Source organism: Brassica rapa, chromosome A03 (genome assembly GCF_000309985.2).
Source record: "Brassica rapa cultivar Chiifu-401-42 chromosome A03, CAAS_Brap_v3.01, whole genome shotgun sequence".
NCBI lineage: Eukaryota > Viridiplantae > Streptophyta > Magnoliopsida > Brassicales > Brassicaceae > Brassica > Brassica rapa.
The window spans coordinates 27,750,201-27,769,221 of record NC_024797.2 but is presented as its reverse complement, the minus strand read 5'-3'; the positions used below and the strand labels follow the sequence as shown (position 1 = coordinate 27,769,221).

At 34.8% G+C, this 19,021-nt stretch overlaps 4 protein-coding genes across 5 annotated transcripts; 2 read left to right on the top strand and 2 right to left on the bottom strand.

The window, feature by feature from the left end:
* The first annotated feature begins 158 nt into the window (after positions 1–158).
* On the top strand, positions 159–2,634 carry LOC103861687 (protein SPOROCYTELESS-like). Of its 2 annotated transcripts, none has more exons than XM_009139405.3 (4): positions 159–1,382; positions 1,609–1,801; positions 1,910–2,050; positions 2,166–2,634. In XM_009139405.3, the coding sequence occupies exons 1-4, from the start codon at positions 1,087–1,089 to the stop codon at positions 2,334–2,336; spliced, it is 801 nt and encodes a 266-aa protein (XP_009137653.1). In that variant the 5' UTR covers positions 159–1,086; the 3' UTR covers positions 2,337–2,634. The 2 variants fall into 2 exon arrangements, with proteins under 2 accessions (XP_009137653.1, XP_009137652.1); XM_009139404.3 differs by having other exon boundaries at positions 160–1,390; positions 1,617–1,801.
* Positions 2,635–5,134: 2,500 nt separating this feature from the next.
* On the top strand, positions 5,135–8,754 carry LOC103861788 (universal stress protein PHOS34). The gene is made up of 4 exons (XM_033287589.1): positions 5,135–5,341; positions 6,580–7,378; positions 8,370–8,419; positions 8,501–8,754. Exons 2-3 carry the CDS (start codon positions 6,643–6,645, stop codon positions 8,375–8,377), a joined length of 744 nt encoding a protein of 247 aa, XP_033143480.1. The 5' UTR covers positions 5,135–5,341; positions 6,580–6,642; the 3' UTR covers positions 8,378–8,419; positions 8,501–8,754.
* Positions 8,755–9,954: 1,200 nt separating this feature from the next.
* LOC103861686 (zinc finger protein CONSTANS-LIKE 4) lies at positions 9,955–11,128 on the bottom strand. Its single transcript, XM_009139403.3, has 2 exons — positions 10,401–11,128; positions 9,955–10,316 (listed from the first exon to the last, which is right to left on the bottom strand). The coding sequence occupies exons 1-2, from the start codon at positions 10,932–10,934 to the stop codon at positions 10,233–10,235; spliced, it is 618 nt and encodes a 205-aa protein (XP_009137651.1). The 5' UTR covers positions 10,935–11,128; the 3' UTR covers positions 9,955–10,232.
* Positions 11,129–11,560: 432 nt separating this feature from the next.
* On the bottom strand, positions 11,561–17,798 carry LOC103861685 (G-type lectin S-receptor-like serine/threonine-protein kinase At4g27290). Its single transcript, XM_009139402.3, has 5 exons — positions 16,494–17,798; positions 16,029–16,186; positions 15,506–15,954; positions 15,263–15,413; positions 11,561–15,151 (listed from the first exon to the last, which is right to left on the bottom strand). The coding sequence occupies exons 1-5, from the start codon at positions 17,740–17,742 to the stop codon at positions 14,843–14,845; spliced, it is 2,316 nt and encodes a 771-aa protein (XP_009137650.1). The 5' UTR covers positions 17,743–17,798; the 3' UTR covers positions 11,561–14,842.
* Between the last annotated feature and the right edge of the window lie 1,223 nt (positions 17,799–19,021).

Here is a 19,021-nt window from a genome sequence, read left to right as displayed (position 1 = left end):
AAAAAGTTGGAAGCTTCGATTTTAATCTTACATTTTTCGCTCACGCAATGTTGAGAGAACGATCTACCTCCTCCCCCCCCCCCCCCCCCCCCCCCCTGTTAATCATTGAATTCCGAAAATTGCCAAGCTTGATCATTATATTTTTTTTTGGGGCAACGATCATTATATATATATAGATATATAAGCTATTGTATACACAAGAATTAGGATCCAGCGGACAAGTGTTACCTATTTGCTATCACTGTCGTCCTAGTATATATATGTAGTTTATATCTGCACATTATATTCTATAATGTATATATAGTTGGTTTGTTACAATTGTTAATAAAAAGTTGGTTGATACAAATGAATTAATTAAGGAGTAAGTGAGGATTAATTATCGAGGATTAATTATCGAAAGAGAGAAATGCACCACTGAATGGGTATAACCAAGAAAAGTCAAGATTAGTACTAACTACCCTTCTGTTTTGTTGAATTTCTTCCTCGATCCAATGCATGCATAGCATCAATCAATCATACATTCGTGCCATAACATAATTTCAGTTACGAACTCTCTCATATTTACTCCTTCCCATGATTATATAATCAAAAACACTAACAAAAATACATAATACTGCAGATGTCTCTCGACTTAAACCCAAACAAAATAGTGGATTAGTGATCTAGAGTAAACCCATTTTCTGTCAAGTGTTACTTGAGTTTACACACATAAGTTAGACATGCATGCAAGTGCAAAAGGAATAATTATATCTGGTTGACTATAAAAATAAGAAGGTAAGGAAAATCGTATTTATTTTACTTATCTTTTTGAATTAAAAAGGCCTTAATATTTGATAAAGAAAAAGGCTTTAATCTATAATATGGGGTAAAAAGTTACAAGGTAACAAAAAAAAAAGAGATAAGTTTATCCTCATATAGTACCTGGAAATAACAGCACGTAAAAAAAACAAAGATAAGTACTATGCCTGAGTACATGTACAAATACACAACACATATATGCAAAGAAATCAGGAACAAGATAAGACGTAAAGCTATTTGCCTTCTCCTCTTCATCTCCCTCTCTAAGCATCTCAGGGATTATCACCAATGGCGGCTTCTCTCTTCTTCATGCCAAGAGACCAAAACCCGAACGAGTTTCTGAGAAACACTTACCTTGTCAACGACTCCAGCGAGATCCCGACAGAGCCGCCACAGAATAGTCATGGTCGGATACCGGGATCCGAGACAGGTAACCAAAAACCAAAGAAACAAGTGCTGAGAGGGATGGGTGTGGCAAGGCTCGAGCGACTCAGAATCGAAGAAGAATGGAAGAACATGGTCCTAGCCCAAGGAGGAAGAGGAGCGAGCCCTAACGCTACCCGTTCACCCGACCCGGGTGTTGTGCTACAAGCAGTGGCGAAGCCAGGGCAATGACAATGGGGGCACGTGCACCCATAGTTTTATGACAATAAAAAAATTTGTATGTGAAAACACAAAAATTCAGCTAGAAAAGATGGTTAATGTCCTCTTGTGCACCCCCTTGATGACTCAAGTTCGATCTTCTATATCATATATTTCATTTTACATTAATTATGCACCCACTAAAAAAACTTTCTACATTCGCCCCTGGCTACAAGGCTTCCCAAGCTACGGTACTGGTGGGCACAACATGTCTGTCGGAGGGTATACTCGAAACGGGTCGGGTCAGATCCCGGTTTATTCCCCATGGGGTGTTGTAGGGACCTCCACTCACGAGCCCTCTTCAGTCCCAACTCCTCAAGTGTATAACCCCTCGAATATTCACTGTGATGCTTGCTACAAGGTTTGATTTTAATTGTTTTTTATCATCTAAGAAAAAATATGAATATATGATTGATAATGGTTTTGGCATCCAAAGGGTTTTGATTTTGATTTTTTATTTTAATTGTAGAGGCAACGTATCAATGAAGAAGTACGAGCCAACGGTGGTGGGTTTCCTCATTTTCTTCCACCAGATCAAAGGAGCCAAGGCTTCTTTTACGATCATAGAATCGCCAGATATCCAGCCTCACCTTCTGCTTCTACTAATCAGGTTCTTAACAAATCATACGGTTACTGATCTGTCCATTTTGAACATATATTAAAAGATATGTATGCATTTATAGTTGTTGATCTTATTTTCTTGTTATCAATTAATGGTGTATTAGGGCTCAATGGAGGAATTTGGGAGCGGAAGCCCTAGAAACGGAACAGGAGATGTGAAGGAGTACCAGTTTTTCCCTGGAAGCGATGGTAATAAATCGGTTTCATCAGTGTCTACATCAGTTGGTGATTGCAGTCCCGACACATCCACCATCGATTTGACCTTGAAGCTTTAAATGTTCTTTAACATATTTTTGAAACATTTCTGGAGAATTCTCACCTTTTTTCTCTTTCTTTAAACTATAAACAAATCGTCTTTTTGATTTCATATAATACAGTAAAAAAAAACTTATGAACAGAAGAAGAAAGACCCTTTTTGGTGTATGCATCTGAAGGCTAAAACAAAAGAAAGATTCAGGTTTTTGATTACCCTTTTGGTTGTTTATTATGAGATTCTAACCTAAAGAATCAGACATGTGTTCTCTGTTCTCTTCCTTAATTTGTGTCATGAGACTTCTCTCATTTCCCTCTCTCTCTCAAGCTGTGTCAGATCTCTTGGGGCTTGGAACCATTTTGTGTTTCTTTAGTTATGCAGTGATGCTGTCATGAAATAGGTTATCACCTAATCCTCGGTTTAAGAACTGTGTGTCTGATTTTCCTGTTAATTTGATGAGATAAATATATCAATTTTTTCTTCATTGTAGCTTGTCCAAAGATGTTGCATAAAATGTAGAGATAGAGAAATATGATTTCTAACTGTGAGACTGAGTAGCATTAGATGCTCCTTTTCATCTTTTTCTTAAACATCTCCTTTCATATATAACCGAATATATTATTATGTAAAATTGTCTTTCGGTAATGTTTTTTTGTATGATTTGTGAATTTTTTGAGCAAAAGCTTTTTTGTATGATTTGTTGCATTAGAATGCTACATCATTGAGAGGGAGAAAGATAAATGAAAAGAATTGTGAAACTGAAAAAAAAGAATCAAGGATTGTTGTGTTGAAGACAGTCTTTGTACTTGTCTCCTGCAGCCTATATGAGAGAGTTCTATTTCTCAATATTTGTTGTCCACATTTTTTATGAGTAGGGGATGTGGCGACTCAGCCTCACCATGCTTCCTTCTATTCCTTTCTCTCCAAATCACATAGAGACGTTCGGAGCATGAATAACGCATGGTCGGGGCCGTCGGGCATATCTTTTGGTTGCACTAGATGTGTAATGCAAATCCAATTCATTGTGTATTTCTCTGCCAGCATCCCTTTAGTCAGCTTCTCTTACATAAAAGCAGAATAAGAACAGGTGAAAAATAGGTGTTCCACGATTCCCATGGCCATTTGCATAAGACACACACAAGGGATTGATGTTTGAGTCCATTTTGTTATTCGATCACATGTGGCTAGACGATTCTTCATCGCTAGCCATTGAAGGGAGGGAATACCTGGGAGTGGCATACTGAGACGACTCCATTTGACCAGCTGATACATGATGGGTGCGCCTCTCTTATATGCCCCCATGTGTCATTAGTCGAAAATTTCTTCTTGTATTTGTCAATCTTACATTTCCACAGAGCAACATCCATTGTCTATTTTTCAAAAAAAGGAAGATCATTGTCTGTGAATTCCTCACCCGATTTAAATCAATCTCTGCGTCCACCTCATTTAACAGGCTGTCCCTCTGATTTCTCTTACAAAATTAAAGAAATTTTATGATTGTTATATAGGTTAAAACTGTGTGTGGTATATATACACGTTGTCAGTTTTTCGTAGAGATGCATCATGCATGCACTTTGAATAGTTATAATCAAGATATGCTTCCCGGATTTCAAGATTACTTATATTCTACGAGCACTGAATCAGACTTCAGATTTCTTATCTAGGACTGCTAGATCTTTTCATAGAGTACTCTATTTCATTGGTTGTTCTATTTCGGTTTGGTTACCCGGACCACCTCAAGTTTGAGTAATAGAATAGTTTATATAAAAAAAAGAGTTAAATTCAGACAAATCATGGAAGCCAAATATTTTTGACAATAATCTAATAAACGATAAGATAAAACGCGATCAACAATCACCATTCAACAAACAACAATATACTAGGATAAGACCTATGTTTAGTAATATCAATTAAGTAGTACATATATGTTGTCTAACATATTGATAGAGAAATAAAGTAGAACCTCTATAAATTAATAATGTTGGAACTTTGAAATTTTATTAATTTACAAAAGTTTTCTTATTTAGATTTCTTATTTTAAAATATATTCATTTTAAAATATGAAAAATATATGATTTTATTGTATAGAGATTAATTTTTATTTGGGCAAATCTCCAAAATAGCACCTTTCTAAGTTTATATCACAAAAATAGCACTCAAAAACTAAAATGACCAAAATAGTATTTTTATCTTTTGAAAATTTTAAATTTTTTTATTTTTCAAAATTTGAAATCTTATCCCCAAAACCTCACTTCTCAACTCTAAACCCTAAAACCTAAACTCTAAACCCTAAACTCTAAACCCTAAACCCCATCCCTTGAGTACTATTTTTGTGACTTTTGGCCTTGAGTGCTAGTTTAGGAGCAAAAACTTGATTTAATGCTATTTTGGTCTTTTTCTCTTTTTATTTTTTGAAATTTGAAATTTATAATAATTTTATTATATTATTTGGTGTAAATAATATATTTTATAGAACTTAAATGTGGTTTTAGATATACTATTACAACTAGATCTCATCAAAAATTTATTAAGTGTTAAAAAAATATAAAGATAATTTTATAGGTTTTTACTTATATAAAATATGTATACATATAAATTATTAATTTATAATTTTAGTGAGACTATATATTTACATAGAATTTTCTAAAAAAATTATTATCTTATTATTTTATTAATTTATATCAAATTTTGAACCGGCTTTAGTTGAAACTAACAAAATTTATTAATTTATAAAAATTATTAGTTTATCGAATATTAATTTATAGAAGCCGTACGTACTCTCAAAAGTCAAATGCATAGCTTTTTCTTTTCCACCAAAAATATGACAGATGGGCCCTTAATATAAAAAACCCGGCCCATTAAAGAATAAACTGATCACTGATCAGATAAACAGTTCCACTACTGAGCACGTTCGCATATTTTTCAACTTCTGAAAGTTCAATAATACTGCCCTATCCATTATCCAAACCATTAGCAATAAATAACGCATAAAAAAATTATACGTAAGTATATTCTTCATAATCTTCATCCCTTTCTTATTAAAGGAGGAGCATTGATAGAAATAAACCTTGGCCTCATGTGTTTATTACATGAGTGCCATTTCCTAGGTGTCATCACCACATGCACTCTCACTTACTTTTTAAGAAAACCCTTTATGAACTAGAAAAATTACAAACAAATGCCATTGGTCATTACATTATACTATATAATTTCGGATTACATTTACACTTGATTACATTTCGAATTCAAAAAAATAAAAACGGGAATCTAAATAAGGCAGCATATTAACTCCTTCATAAGAGAGACTTTATGGTATGTTCGAAAATTTGGAAGTGTTTCATTTAGATAAGGCAACAAAATAATTGTCTCATCTAAAGTCATGTACGCTTTAGTACAATTTTCGTAATTTTAAACGTGGTACAACTAAGTTCTTTAACCTGTATCAGTACTTGGTACATCTAAAGTTCATATCAAAAATCATAAAACTATTCTTGCAACAAGCAAACTATGTTAGACACAAAACTAATATATAATCGTTTATCATAATGTTCATATCATAACCTATACGAATGTTCATATCAAATCGTTTTATGATATTTTCGATTTAATTCATCACTTAATGCTTCAAAAATATTAACATAGCACCGGCCACAATTCAATTTTGGAAACACCATTGAATTGTGTACGTAATCAAGGAAACAAAATTCAAAGAATTGAAAAACTTACCTTAATCGATAGGAGAATATTTCTGAAATATTTTTTGCATGACCATCACTGATTTTCATTACATATTTCACGTCCAGGCATCACACAATTTATAAATCAGGCAACGGGTATATGCGGTATTAATTTCCCATCATTTTAATAATGTTTTTAAATTCTCTAGATGATCTCTTTGTTGTTGCTCATAATAGAATTGCAAACGAAGACTTCTGAAGGCATTATTGACAGCAGTTATTTTGTCTCTATTTTTAATTTTCTTTTGTTTTTTATACATTGTTCTTTTTATATTTTATTAGACTATTGCTTATGTTTTATTTAATATTATATTTATAATTTACCCGTATGCAAACAAATATACAATTTAATTTTAATGGTCATCGCATATAAATTTATATTGACATACTAAAATTTTTAGCTATAATCCGTACTTTCCTGCGTATATTTTTCTTACTATGACTTTAACTTTTATTATGTCTACATATTAAAAGTTATAATACTTTAATAATCTTCTCGTTCCGCGCAAGGCGCGGATTATCACCTAGTATAGTAGTAATCAAAGAAGTTTCTATAATCATCAAAACTGAAAGCAAGAGAGAGAGAGAGAGATGAACCCAGATTCGTCCGATCACCCTCACCTCCCCACCATCAAGATCCACCACCCTTCCTCCCCTCGCCACTCCCACCACAACCACAACCACTCCTCCTCCACTCCCTCCGCCGCCACCCCCACCCCCACCCCCACCGCCGGCGCCCGCCGTAAAATCGGCGTCGCAGTGGACCTCTCCGAGGAAAGCTCCTTCGCCGTCCGCTGGGCCGTCGATCACTACATCCGCCCCGGAGACGCCGTCGTCATCCTCCACGTCTCCCCCACCTCCGTCCTCTTCGGCGCCGACTGGGGCCCTCAGCCTCCTTCCTCCGCCGATCAGACGCCTCCGAAGCCTAGCCAGGAGGATTTCGACGCGTTCACGTCCGCCAAGGTGTCCGATCTGGCGAGGCCGTTGAAGGAGGCGGGGTTCCCTCACAAGATCCACGTGGTGAAGGATCACGATATGAGGGAGAGGCTGTGTCTCGAGATCGAGAGGCTTGCTTTGAGCGCGGTGATCATGGGGAGCAGAGGGTTTGGAGCTGAGAAGAGAGGGAGATATGGGAAGCTTGGCTCTGTTAGTGATTACTGTGTTCATCATTGTGTTTGTCCTGTTGTTGTCGTTAGGTATCCTGATGATCCTGCTGCTCCTGGGAAGGGTACGAGGGAAGCTATTGTCACTGTTAAGTCAGGTAGGGATGATGATGATGAGGATGGTGATGGTGATGCTTCTTCTGCTCATCATGAGCACATCAAAGGTACATGATCATTAGAGGGAATGCCATTGATAGGAACTTGAAAGCTTTGATCTTTCTGGTGATTTATATTGTTGTCCACGCGTCAAGTATTGATTGATGATGTTCACGTTCTACTCTGTTTCAGCTTGTAAGAGTCTTTTTTATCTAGCTTCCTGCATAGTATCGACAAGTCGCAAATGATGTTTAGTTCTGTGATTTGGTTCTCTTTACGCTTACATTTGTTCGTCATGTAGTGATAGTTATTCTCTGTTGCTGTGTAGATTGTATGTATGCTTTTTTTCTTGAACTTTTTGTGATAGTCTTAGAAGTTTAGGCAGAATTTCACTCCAAGTGGTGCGAAAAGCTTAAACATTTTTCTTTACGTTATGACTATTCAACACTGCTTTAGTGTCTGGTGTTCTCTTTGGTGTTTTCCTTTCGTTGAGTAACGCGTTTTGTGTTTTGCTTTTCGCCGACAAGGATGTTTTTTGTTTTGTTTGGTGTTCACTTGACTTGGTAAAGAAATGAAGACTGAGTCTTCTGAGCTCCTCAGCTTTATTTTTTCTTGTAAATTAGTGAAACATGCATCTAATGCTGTACAATATGTTACTTGTAATCTGAAATGTAAACCAGTACCTTCTTAGATTTAGTTGCTCAAATCAAAGTTTTGATGAATAATTGTCCAGGAAAAAAAAAGGTTATGTAGAAGTAATAACGACTTCTGTTTGCATATATCTAGTTGGTCTTTTGCTTGTTCTTCCTTAGTCTTTTCACTGGCTGTACATATCATAACTGTATGCAGGGATGCAATGCCAATATGTGTTTGAGATTGTCAAAGCCTAGGGTGTGCTCTTTAGAATCTAATTTGATCTCTTTAAAGCTTACCGCTTTAGAAGGAAACTTGACATTAAAGCTTAAACTACTTCATCGTTACAAGTTGTCTTTAAATACTATCACTGCATATGATTTGATTGTCCAAAGCTAACAACAATTAATACTCTTCCTTTTACAGATGAGTAATGCGTCTTAGTAGCTCATTGGATCCACCCTTCTCACAGCAAGGTAAAAAGAGAAACTACCTTTTCGACTTTGAAACCACCATATGAGTCTATCGATCATTTTGTTTACTCTTGAAATTCGTAGGTACGACTGATGGATGGAAACAATGGGTTTTAAGCGGATTTGTGCAGAGGAGTGTGTTCGTGTGTGTGTTTGCGCTATCTTTTCCAATCAAGAAATCTCTGGAATCTCCTGTGCCTTCATTATTCACTGTCCTCTTTTTTTTTGTTATATGATTCACCATGTATGATTTTCACATTAAAACAGTGAAACAGTTAGTATGAACACTAAAACCCTTTTAGAATTATGATATTCATCTTCGATCTGATTTGATATAATCCCCATATATGATAATAAAACATTGATGATGTTTTGCTAATAGCAAAAATTTTCAAACTTGACCAAGTCATTCATACCTGGTCCACCCCGATTAAATACTAGTTTGGGAAGTCTATTGTAAAAGTTTTTTTCAACTATTAATGATGACTGAAAATCTCATTTCATTTTTGGTCGTAGTGAATGACAACTGAATTTAGTTAAAACCTGTCACCTGTAGTCTGGCCTGTTCGATCTACTTCAATAAATGATTCAGAAGACAAGTCTCGTCACCTGTTTCAGTTTTGAATTTATATCCTTCATTTATGATGTCTCGTTCGTGTAAATGGAGATCACGTTATGGTTGAATAAATGTTAGGTTTGTGGTTAATTAGTGTACAGTTTAAGCTAATTGTCAAACTCAACGTATGGGAGAAAGACCGTGTCCATTACTTTTTGGTTTGACTTTTGGGGACTATGGACTTAAAGCTTGAAATTTTTGACGATAGTCATGCTTTGATTGTGAAAGCCACCGAATTTTCTTAAAGAAAGTAAAACGTGTTTTGGTAAGATCTGAATATTTTCTTTATATTATCCAGAGTACTGTGGCATACAAAGATGAGATCATGTGACTGAAAGAGGATGGTGAGATTGAGATAAGCTTAAGCGAAGTAAACATGACGATGACATTATCCTCATGGACCATCGAGAACAGTTCGCAGACTCGTCAGATATGACAGGTTCAGTGCTCTTGGCGAATGAATAAAAAACTTTCACGACCCATAAACCATAAAAATTCTTGAATTTATATCATCTATTTTGTGAAGTCCCCACAATTTTATTTTTGAGTGGTCGAAATAACAACGGAAACTACAATCATGCACTTATTTTTCTTTACGGTATATCAATGTGTCCATTTGTCACCATTCTCGCCCATTCCTTTGATCCATAAACTTTAAACAATACTCCCTCTGTTCCTAAATAATCTATGTTTTAGAATTTTCACACCTATTAAGAAAACACTTAAAATTTTGATAATAAATGTATGATTTTCTGTGTTTAGCTATTTCCTATAATTTTTAACCAATCAAAATTCAGTAAACACAATTAATGTTTTTGAAATTTACAATTTTCCATTATTACATACATTGAAAATGTAAAATATGGATCTTTTAGAAACAAAATATTTTTCTAAAACATGGATCATTTAGAAACGGAGAGAGTATAAAATTCGAGTCTAATACTAATAATAAGCATTTCAATACATAGGAATCCAAATTAATTGCTCAAATAAACAAAATCAAGAAGATAATGATATTGATAAATCAAATACAAACATTTAAAATTACAAAACAATGAACTACCTCATCATTAAAACAAGTCTATGGTTAGAATCACAGAAATGAACGGTGGTGATTGACCTAAAGAGGAGAATCAACGGCTGAGATCTCTACTCGTTTTGGAGATGGCAAAGAACAAAGAAGACAACGAAGGAGATGACTCAACGGCGCCGTTCCTCTCTGGACGGTCGCTTCAACGGCCGAGAACAGTTTGACTCTTCAGCTGAAGAGCATCCGATCTCCTCCTGCAATTTTCAAAAAAAAAAAACATAATTAAAAAACTTGAGATTGTTAAGACAAAACTGAATGAGAAAAAGACATATCCGTACATCGGAGCAGTCTCTCGTCCTCTTTGCCACCGGACCTCCGCATCCACCGTCAGAAGATGATGAGCTCATTACAAGAGGCGGTTGCGCCGCAGCCCACGGAACAACTTGATTCTCAGCTTCCTCGTCTTCATTTTCATCTTCATCTTCATCACTGTACTCCTCGTCTTCATCTTCGTCCTCATCATCATCGTACGATTCCGCACCGTCACCGTCATCATTATCGAAACCATTGATCTCCTCGCCAGGGTTCTCCGTCAGAATCCTCTCAGTGCTGCTGACGCCGTCTCTACCGCCGGCGGCGGATTTAAGAGCGACGCATGAATCGCAGACGGAGAAGGTTGGGCCGAGGCGAAGCCCCGCGGCTTTCCACGGCGTAGGAGACTGGCAGGCGCTGCAGAGAAGACATCGCGTGTGCTTAGCGACGAGGAAGTTAGCGCCGTGAACTTTACCGTCGCAGTCCCAGCAGAGACTCGCCTGATCTGACTCGCAGTGCATTCTTGCAACACCTTCGCATAAATCACACTTCTTACCCATCAGTTTCAGTCTCAAGACTATCTCTCTCCTTGGTTTGTTCTTGATTTTCTGTGGACAGCAAGATGAGGAAATAGCAAGAAGAGGCTAGTTTCGTCTTTTTCTGTGTCCAGCAAAAAATCTATTTCTCTTCTTTGGTCTCACAATGGTTTTGTTTTATAGAGCACCCATGTTTTTTAATTCTGTGGTCAGGAACCATCTCATTTTCATTTTACCTATACTTACTTTCTTAAAGTATTTGAATTTATTAAAGACTAGTTTAATTTAATCTTTTTATTAAGAGATTGGTTTAACCTTTTTCGGGATTTTTGTTTAGATAATGATCAGTTCAATTTATATATCTGCAATTTATTTTATCCACATACTAGTATTTAGAGGATATGGGATTTATGCCATATCTTCGACTTTAGTTTTCGGGATAAGATGTTTTTGTTTAACTTTTCTATTAGCACTTAACAAAATGATTTTGAGAAATTTTAGTTTTATGATCGTACAATTTGCTCAATAAATACCAAGAAGTCGTGTTGTGGCAGTTAGTTAATTTAGCGATTAATTTAACACCATACATTTTAGAAGCTCAAAAGTTAAAACAAAAGACTTGTGTATTTAAACCTCATTTTAGTATGTACTTACTAACAGTTATAACTATTCTTGCTGGGAAAGATTATAAGTTATAACAATTTTATAGTCTTATAGACGGTAATCAAGTTATATTCATCTATCGATTGAAGAATTTATCATGGAACTATAAATTATATTTTATGTCTTTTCCGCTGATATTTCAATCGTGGTTAGGTATTGCGAATATCATATAACAAGAATGTCAAATGAGTTTAGTTATTGGGTTTAAATCCTCTAAAATAAATATATACTTGTATATGTCATTATTTTAACATACAGCTCTGGTCTAATATGTACCATAGTTTATTTAGTTTAAAAACCACTTAATGCGTATGGGCCATGGCGACCAACTCTTGGTTGAGTTTCGAGATATTTTGTGGGGAGATTTTTTAATCGATGACGTGGCGAGACCTCAGCCACGAGAGAAGGAGAGAGAGATTCTCCCCTGTCCTACGTGGACGAATCAGGTTCTCAATGGGATAAAGAGCCACGTGAGCCCACCTGGGTGTTGTCTGGACCATAAATAGAAGTCCAATGGGCCCCAGTTCTCTCTCAGTTATCTTTCTTTTATAACCACTTGTTTTTTGTTTTTACTTCTCCCATACTTCTTTCTCTTTCCAAAGTGATCCAAAACATTTGGGTTTCTTAGCTTTTGCAGTAGAGATAATAAAATAATTAGGTAATAATCCGCGTCTTGCGTGGAATGCGATTATTAATTTCGTTATTTAATAAGGAAACATTAATCTGTTTAATCTGGATATCGGTTTGGTTTTAGGTTTTTTTGTTTTTAATCTCCTAAAATATAACTATCATTTTAAATCAATATTTATTTGGTTTGTGTAGTTAAAATGTTTGATATTTTTGTTTTTTTTCCTGTAATAATTAAAAATTACTATTATTTTTTTGTTTTCATGTCATGAATCTTTGATAGTCGTGATGTCGAACCAATGGTTTCATATTATAGTTTCTAAACGGGTAATAGTTAAAAAAAATAAAAGTTATTAAGACAAATCATTTTACTACAATTTGGTTGATAGTGAAATAAGTATTAAGAAAAAATTAAATTCCAAAAAATTAGATATTTCAGTGGTGGTAAATACTTAGTTATAAGGTGCTCACGTCAATATGCACATGTATGTATATGTAAAAGTATATAAAAATAGTTGATAAATATATAAAAATACTGTTAATTAAATATTAAATGACATTTTTTTAAAATAATACATGAAAAAAAAATTCTTAAAATGAAATTATTTAAAACAAAAATATTGTAAAATTTATATAAACTATAATATATAACTTATATATAATTATTTAAATATATATATATGCATATAACAGATTAAATTGGATATTCGTTCCTATAAATATTGATATTTGTGATTTGTTTTTTTTTACGGATATTGCATTTTAGTATTTGATTTGTTTCGTAGAGTAATGGATATTCGGATTTTTTGGTTCGAATCAAAACGAATAACGAATAGAATCAAAATTTATGAATAATTTGTCTAGCTCTATTTGTAAACAGTAAAAATAACGTAAAAAAAAAACTATGCATGTGAGTTTTATATTAAAAACACAAAGTAAATAATATGAATATATTTATGTAGAGTTTTGCTGAAAAGTTTTCTACATGTGACATGTATTCATTTTAGTATGCACGCATTTATTACAATGTTTTTACACGTAACATGTGTCCAGTTTAGTGTGAACGCATTTATTACAGTGATTCTCCTCAAATATAAGGGATTAAAATACAGAATGTAGAAATAAATCCTTATAATATAACCGAGTATTATTTACTTGGACCATAATTCTTTGATGTTTTTTTTTGTTATATGGTCATATAATTAATTTGTGTATGTGGCTCTGCCGAACTCAGTATAGAAAAATTAAATTAAATATTTGATAAAGTAATAACCACATGATGTAATTATGTGAAGAGGAAATTGTGCACATGTGGCATGCTTTGATATGGGGAAAGCCTACGTGAGGAAGAACAACGGTGGTATGAAGAATCAAAGGAAGATGAGATGTCAAGATGAGAACCACCAGAATGCACGAAGTTTGTGGTGTGTGGTCGTTTGCTTCTTTACTGTTGTTTCTTTTTCTTCTTCTTTACATGTGTGGATAAGAACTTCGGAACAATTCAGAACTTTGGAGAATGAACATAATTTATATAAATATTCAGACTAGTTGAATAGATCCCTTCCTATCAGTTCTCGTATCCTAAGAGATGTGGCATGTATGTGTGTTTTCAGAGGATATGCATTGCTGACGCCACCATTTTTTTATAAATGTACAATGTTGTAACCAAATAAATAAAAGCAAATTGAGTTTGTTTTGCTATTCGTGTACTCATCCATTTAAAAGTACTAAGCATTATAATTAAATTTTAAAATACTCAGTTTCTTTTTTTTAAATCTGGCTCAATGTTTATAATGTGACCAATTCTTTGGTTTAAGTTGGCAGGAATTGATGGATCTAACAGTCTGATTATCCAAAGTCATCCGATAAGAACTGGATTCGAACTCCCATAGATATAGTACATAGTTTATTACTTTATTTGGTTAAACACATATATTTATTAGTTATTTTCTTGATTAAAGATCGGTCTAAACTTGAATAGAAGTTTTATGTTTCGAAATATTTTAACGAACATATATAGATATATCGGATATAACTCGTTAATAAATCCAATAATACTCCATATCGAAAAGCCATACGTTTAAAAACTACCTTAAGTCGACACGTCTATGAGAAAAAGACCATAAGTTAAGGCCGAAGGGATTGATGTATGTATCATAAGTTCATAACATGGGGCTCCTTGTCCACGTTTTTTTCTCTTTCTTTTTCTCCCACGTTTTCTTTCTCTTCTTGCCATTCACGTTTTTAGGTCTCTCTCACATTCTCCACGTTATAGTGTAAGCATTAGGTGAGATCTCTTAGTACTAGATACAACAATCATCTTAACTATGTCTGTTACGTTCTCATGTGCCTAATTTTAGGTCTTGAACATTTATGGTAATTGGTAAATATCAGTTTGTGCCATCTAATCACTAAACCTATATGAATCTGATCGTAGATTCTTGCAAAACTTCTTACTTGCCGAACTCTCTGTCCACCCCATAAATACTCGGAAGTTACAATAGACCGAGGTCACCGAGCACCTAAAATCATTAGGACAACTTTGGATCATGGCTTCAACTACTTTTATTACAATATAGTCTTTTTTAACAAAAATGGTTAGAGATTATATTTATAGAATATACAAAGATCGACTACATGGTTTATCTAGGCTCCATTACACTCACGGTTTGTAAATTATTGGAAGGAACGTCAAGATTAATCGATGTAGTGTCAGAAAACAAGAGATTTCGCTCGTTGTAAAACCCAGGCTCCTTGGGATCAAGAAGCAACATTTCACTACTTAGCATCAGAACCACCATTGACATGTTTGGTCTATCTATAGGATCTTGTTGTACACATAGCAGACCGATATGAATTGCTCTCAACACTTCAGAAATATCTGTACACGATTCCTTGAAAGCTTCATCGGTTAACTCACTTGCCTTATCTTCTCTGTATTGCCTCCAAGCCTACAAAATTAATTATGAATACTTTAACGTAAGACTAAAATAAGCTTTTTAGCAAAAAAAAAAAAAAAAAAAGACTAAAATAAGCTGTGTTGGTGCTCCTACTGCACTTACGTGTCCAAGAAGGTTAAGCTTGTGTTCATGATTGCAGAAACCATGGTTTCTTCTTCCTGATACTATCTCCAATACCAAAACTCCGAAGCTAAATACATCGGATTTTAATGAGAAATACCCGTCGATTTGATACTCCGGAGACATATATCCACTGCAGAACGATATAAAACAAACCCTTTATAAAATAAAATAAAAACTATTAGCTTGCTTTGCACGTAAGTCAATAAAGATGGCTAGTCTTACTATGTTCCAACCACTCTGGTTGTGCTTGCTTCAGTTTCATCTCCTCCCAAGGTTCTAGCCAATCCGAAATCTGATATTTTAGGGTTCATATCAGAATCAAGCAAAACATTGCTTGCTTTAAGATCTCGGTGTATGATTCGAAGCCTTGAATCTTGATGGAGATACATCAGTCCGCGAGCAATCCCTTTGATTATTTCCAAACGTATAGGCCAGTCAAGTTCCTTGCGCCGTTCTTGATCGAAAATGAAAGAGTCCAAGCTTTTGTTACGTTGATACTCGTAGACAAGCATTCTTTCATCTTCCTCCACACAATATCCAAGAATCTTGACAAGGTTGCGGTGTTGTAGCTTTGCAATTAGCTTGATCTCGTTCTTAAACTCTTCTATGCCTTGTCTTGACGTTCTTGAAAGCCTCTTTACAGCGATTTCTTCTCCAGTAGACAACGTTCCCTGGTGAAAAAAGAATTAAAAAAAAAGATCTTACATTTAATCTGAAAATAGGACAAGAATCTGTGACTTATTACCTTATAGACAGGTCCAAACCCACCTTGTCCGAGCTTATTGTCATCAGAGAATCCACATGTAGCTTCTGAAATCACTTCAAGATCAAGAAATGGTAACTCAGGATCTTCCTCCTCTTGTCTCCTGCTGGAAACACGGTCTAAATCGCGCTGCAAAGTATCTGAATAAATCAATAGTTTACAAACTTATAAGCACATTTTTAAATAAAGATACTTCACTTTCATAGAGCCATAATCATTTACCTAGTGTTGCAAGTTTCTTTCTCTTCATCATGTTGCATACAATCAGACATATGCAAAGGCAAATAAGAAACAATGATATAGATAATGCTATAATGAGCATCATCCTTTTCTTCCCTTTCACGTCATAGATATTATACTTTTCTGTGATCAAACAAAAAAACATGATCAAGAGATGTAAGTAACACAATGTTTCTTATTTCACAAATTGTTTCATAGATAGCATACCTATTTCTGAAGTAGCAAGCCTCACATACAGATCTTGTCCATTTTCATCATACTCTCTTATATCAAGCAAATCTCCAAACCATATAATACATCCTCTTCCTCCATCTCTAATATCAAAAGGAGAATAAGCTGAGCAAGAACAGTTTCTCAAGCATGTCCTCTTGCATTCATTCAAATCCATGCTCTTATCGTACCAAGATGCTCTTGTATCAGGTAACTTCAACTTTGAAATCTTCAGAAAATCTTCTTCTCCTTCACCACAACTCAATTTCACTCTTCTACCACACCCTTTTGACCAATCCCCATCAGAATAAGCCTCTGGAGAATAAGGAACAAACCCTTTTAAACACCTACAAGCTGGAGAGTCATTGATGTTACAGCTTCCGTAAGAGCCACACAACTTGTAGAGATCACAACTATCCATTTGAGCTGATAGATAGAAGTTCCAATGACTATCCACCCAAGTGTAACGCTGCAAAGCTCCACTAGGATTCAACTGCATTCTTGTGATCACTGAAGGGTAGTTCTCAAGCCTGTACGTGTAGTAAGCTTCATCCTCCGTCAACACAAACTCATACCGATAAATTGGGTTAGGTTTTAGGTTAGGCATACCAGTGAATCTTAGACCATTCCATGGACCAGCCCTGAAGACATCAACCGAGTTTCTCTTCAAGAAAAACTGCGGAACACCGTTTGGATCCATTTTATTTGTGTAGTTACCAGTTGATGGATCGTCTGGAGATTTCCAAGATGTCAAGAACCGGTTTAAACCGGTTAGGAAATCAATACCATATTTCATTCCTGGAAGAAACGTGTCTCCTGGGTAATCTAAACTCTGCCATATGTAATCTTGATCACCCCCAGAGTTTCTTACAACTAAGTTACCTGTATCAAGAATCTGAACAATAGGGTCTCTTGCATCGATCTTCTTCAAAGAAAATGATGACCAGATGAGAGAGTTCATGCCACTGAAGAGAGATAACCTCCCGTTTCCATTGACTTTTAGGGCTCCTGAGAGGTCGTAGAGAGGAGAATCTCTGTTTGCGACCCAAACAACTGTCTGTAGAGAGACTTTCTTGTACCAAATCCCGAGATAACGGTTTCTTGATCCTCCTGGAGAGAAAAACCCGAGCTCGAAGCTCCCATCTTTTGAAGTCTGGTTTGGTGTGATTCTATCTGTTGCTTGCGCGAAAAGAAAAGCAGAAAACAGAGAGATAAGGAGCAGATGAAGCACATTAATGGCTTCCATGGCGGCTCCTGTGGAACTGGAGAGAGTTGGAAATGATGTTGCTGTGTAAACGTACTGATGCAGCTAATCCGTTAATTATTATTGAAATATTGTAATAATTGAGGAAAGTATATAAGTAAGGTTCAGTGGTATAATTTTTTATTACTTGTTGATGGGACAATGGAGGAAAATAGTTAATCTGTTAATTATTTATTTAAATATTGTAATAATTGAGGAAATTATATATAAGTAAGGTTCAATGGTATAATTTTTATTACTTGTTGATGAGACAATGGAGGAGAATTGCAACGTGTTGCATGCAGTATCTATGAATCGTATTCGTGTTACTATTGACTGTTAATGTCAACCACAACGTGCCTAAGAACTGTGTATGTTTATAATAATATACTATAGGACAATTGACAAAAGATTGAACGATTCAAAAAAGATGTAAATTTGTATTTCATTTGGAATTAGATAATTTAGTTAAATGAATAACAACAAAATAAATAACTGAACAAACAAAATTCAAGTGGGGGACTTCTCAGTTTACAGATGAAACTTTTAGAACTCTCTCTGCCCAATGATCAGTGATTAAAAAACCATTGAGTATTCAAACATGCAAACCTTTTAAGTTGGAACGTCTTTAAACAAAAGAATTATCTTCTTGGGTGCACGGGTAAGTTTAAATGAAATTTCTGTTAAATAAGGAAATAATAATTTAAATATAATTGGTTTGACAATTTTCATAGGTTTTCCTTTTCTTGCTATCCAGATTCCAGAGTGATGTAATTGTAAACAAGCATCAGCAAATCTGTAGATGATTCAACTTATGCCCTAGTAGAAACGAAGTTTCCGTCAGTGGAGTGTCAACTCGATTTGGGCCGTCTTTGGACCTTGACACAAATAGATGCATCGCCACACACTTCTCTATGTTGTTACCAGTCTTTGCGTTGTCTGACCCATATCCATGTCACTGTCAGTAGATGACCCTTTTTGTCTTTTATGTATTGAACGACAGATCATGAGATAAATGTTGTAAATATGATCAAATTACGTTCTGCATAATTTTTATATCCAGAATTGGAAAAATCTATTTATTTTAAAATTAATTCTAAATACATAAAACTATAATAATACGATAGATTTCATTAAATACTTTTTATAATGATGTTTTTATTGTTTTTCTATCAGTTTTAAAACAGATGAACTGGCAATAGTATCTCTATTATTTTTTCTTAACTGCAATAGTATCTCTATTGTCCCATTCAATGAAAATCGATCCAATAATTTATACTAG

Excerpts from the sequence above, each read along its gene's own strand:
- LOC103861687 (XM_009139405.3), top strand. The coding sequence starts at position 1,087 with ATGGCGGCTTCTCTCTTCTTCATGCCAAGAGACCAAAACCCGAACGAG. Across the intron at positions 1,383-1,608 it reads TCACCCGACCCGGGTGTTGT|GCTACAAGGCTTCCCAAGCT; the intron begins GCTACAAGCAGT and ends CATTCGCCCCTG. Across the intron at positions 1,802-1,909 it reads ACTGTGATGCTTGCTACAAG|AGGCAACGTATCAATGAAGA; the intron begins GTTTGATTTTAA and ends TTTTAATTGTAG.
- LOC103861788 (XM_033287589.1), top strand. The coding sequence starts at position 6,643 with ATGAACCCAGATTCGTCCGATCACCCTCACCTCCCCACCATCAAGATC.
- LOC103861686 (XM_009139403.3), bottom strand. The coding sequence starts at position 10,934 with ATGGGTAAGAAGTGTGATTTATGCGAAGGTGTTGCAAGAATGCACTGC. Across the intron at positions 10,317-10,400 it reads GGACGAGAGACTGCTCCGAT|GAGGAGATCGGATGCTCTTC; the intron begins GTACGGATATGT and ends TGAAAATTGCAG.
- LOC103861685 (XM_009139402.3), bottom strand. The coding sequence starts at position 17,742 with ATGGAAGCCATTAATGTGCTTCATCTGCTCCTTATCTCTCTGTTTTCT. Across the intron at positions 16,187-16,493 it reads GCTTGCTACTTCAGAAATAG|ATACTTTGCAGCGCGATTTA; the intron begins GTATGCTATCTA and ends TGATTTATTCAG. Across the intron at positions 15,955-16,028 it reads GGTTTGGACCTGTCTATAAG|GGAACGTTGTCTACTGGAGA; the intron begins GTAATAAGTCAC and ends TTTTTTCACCAG.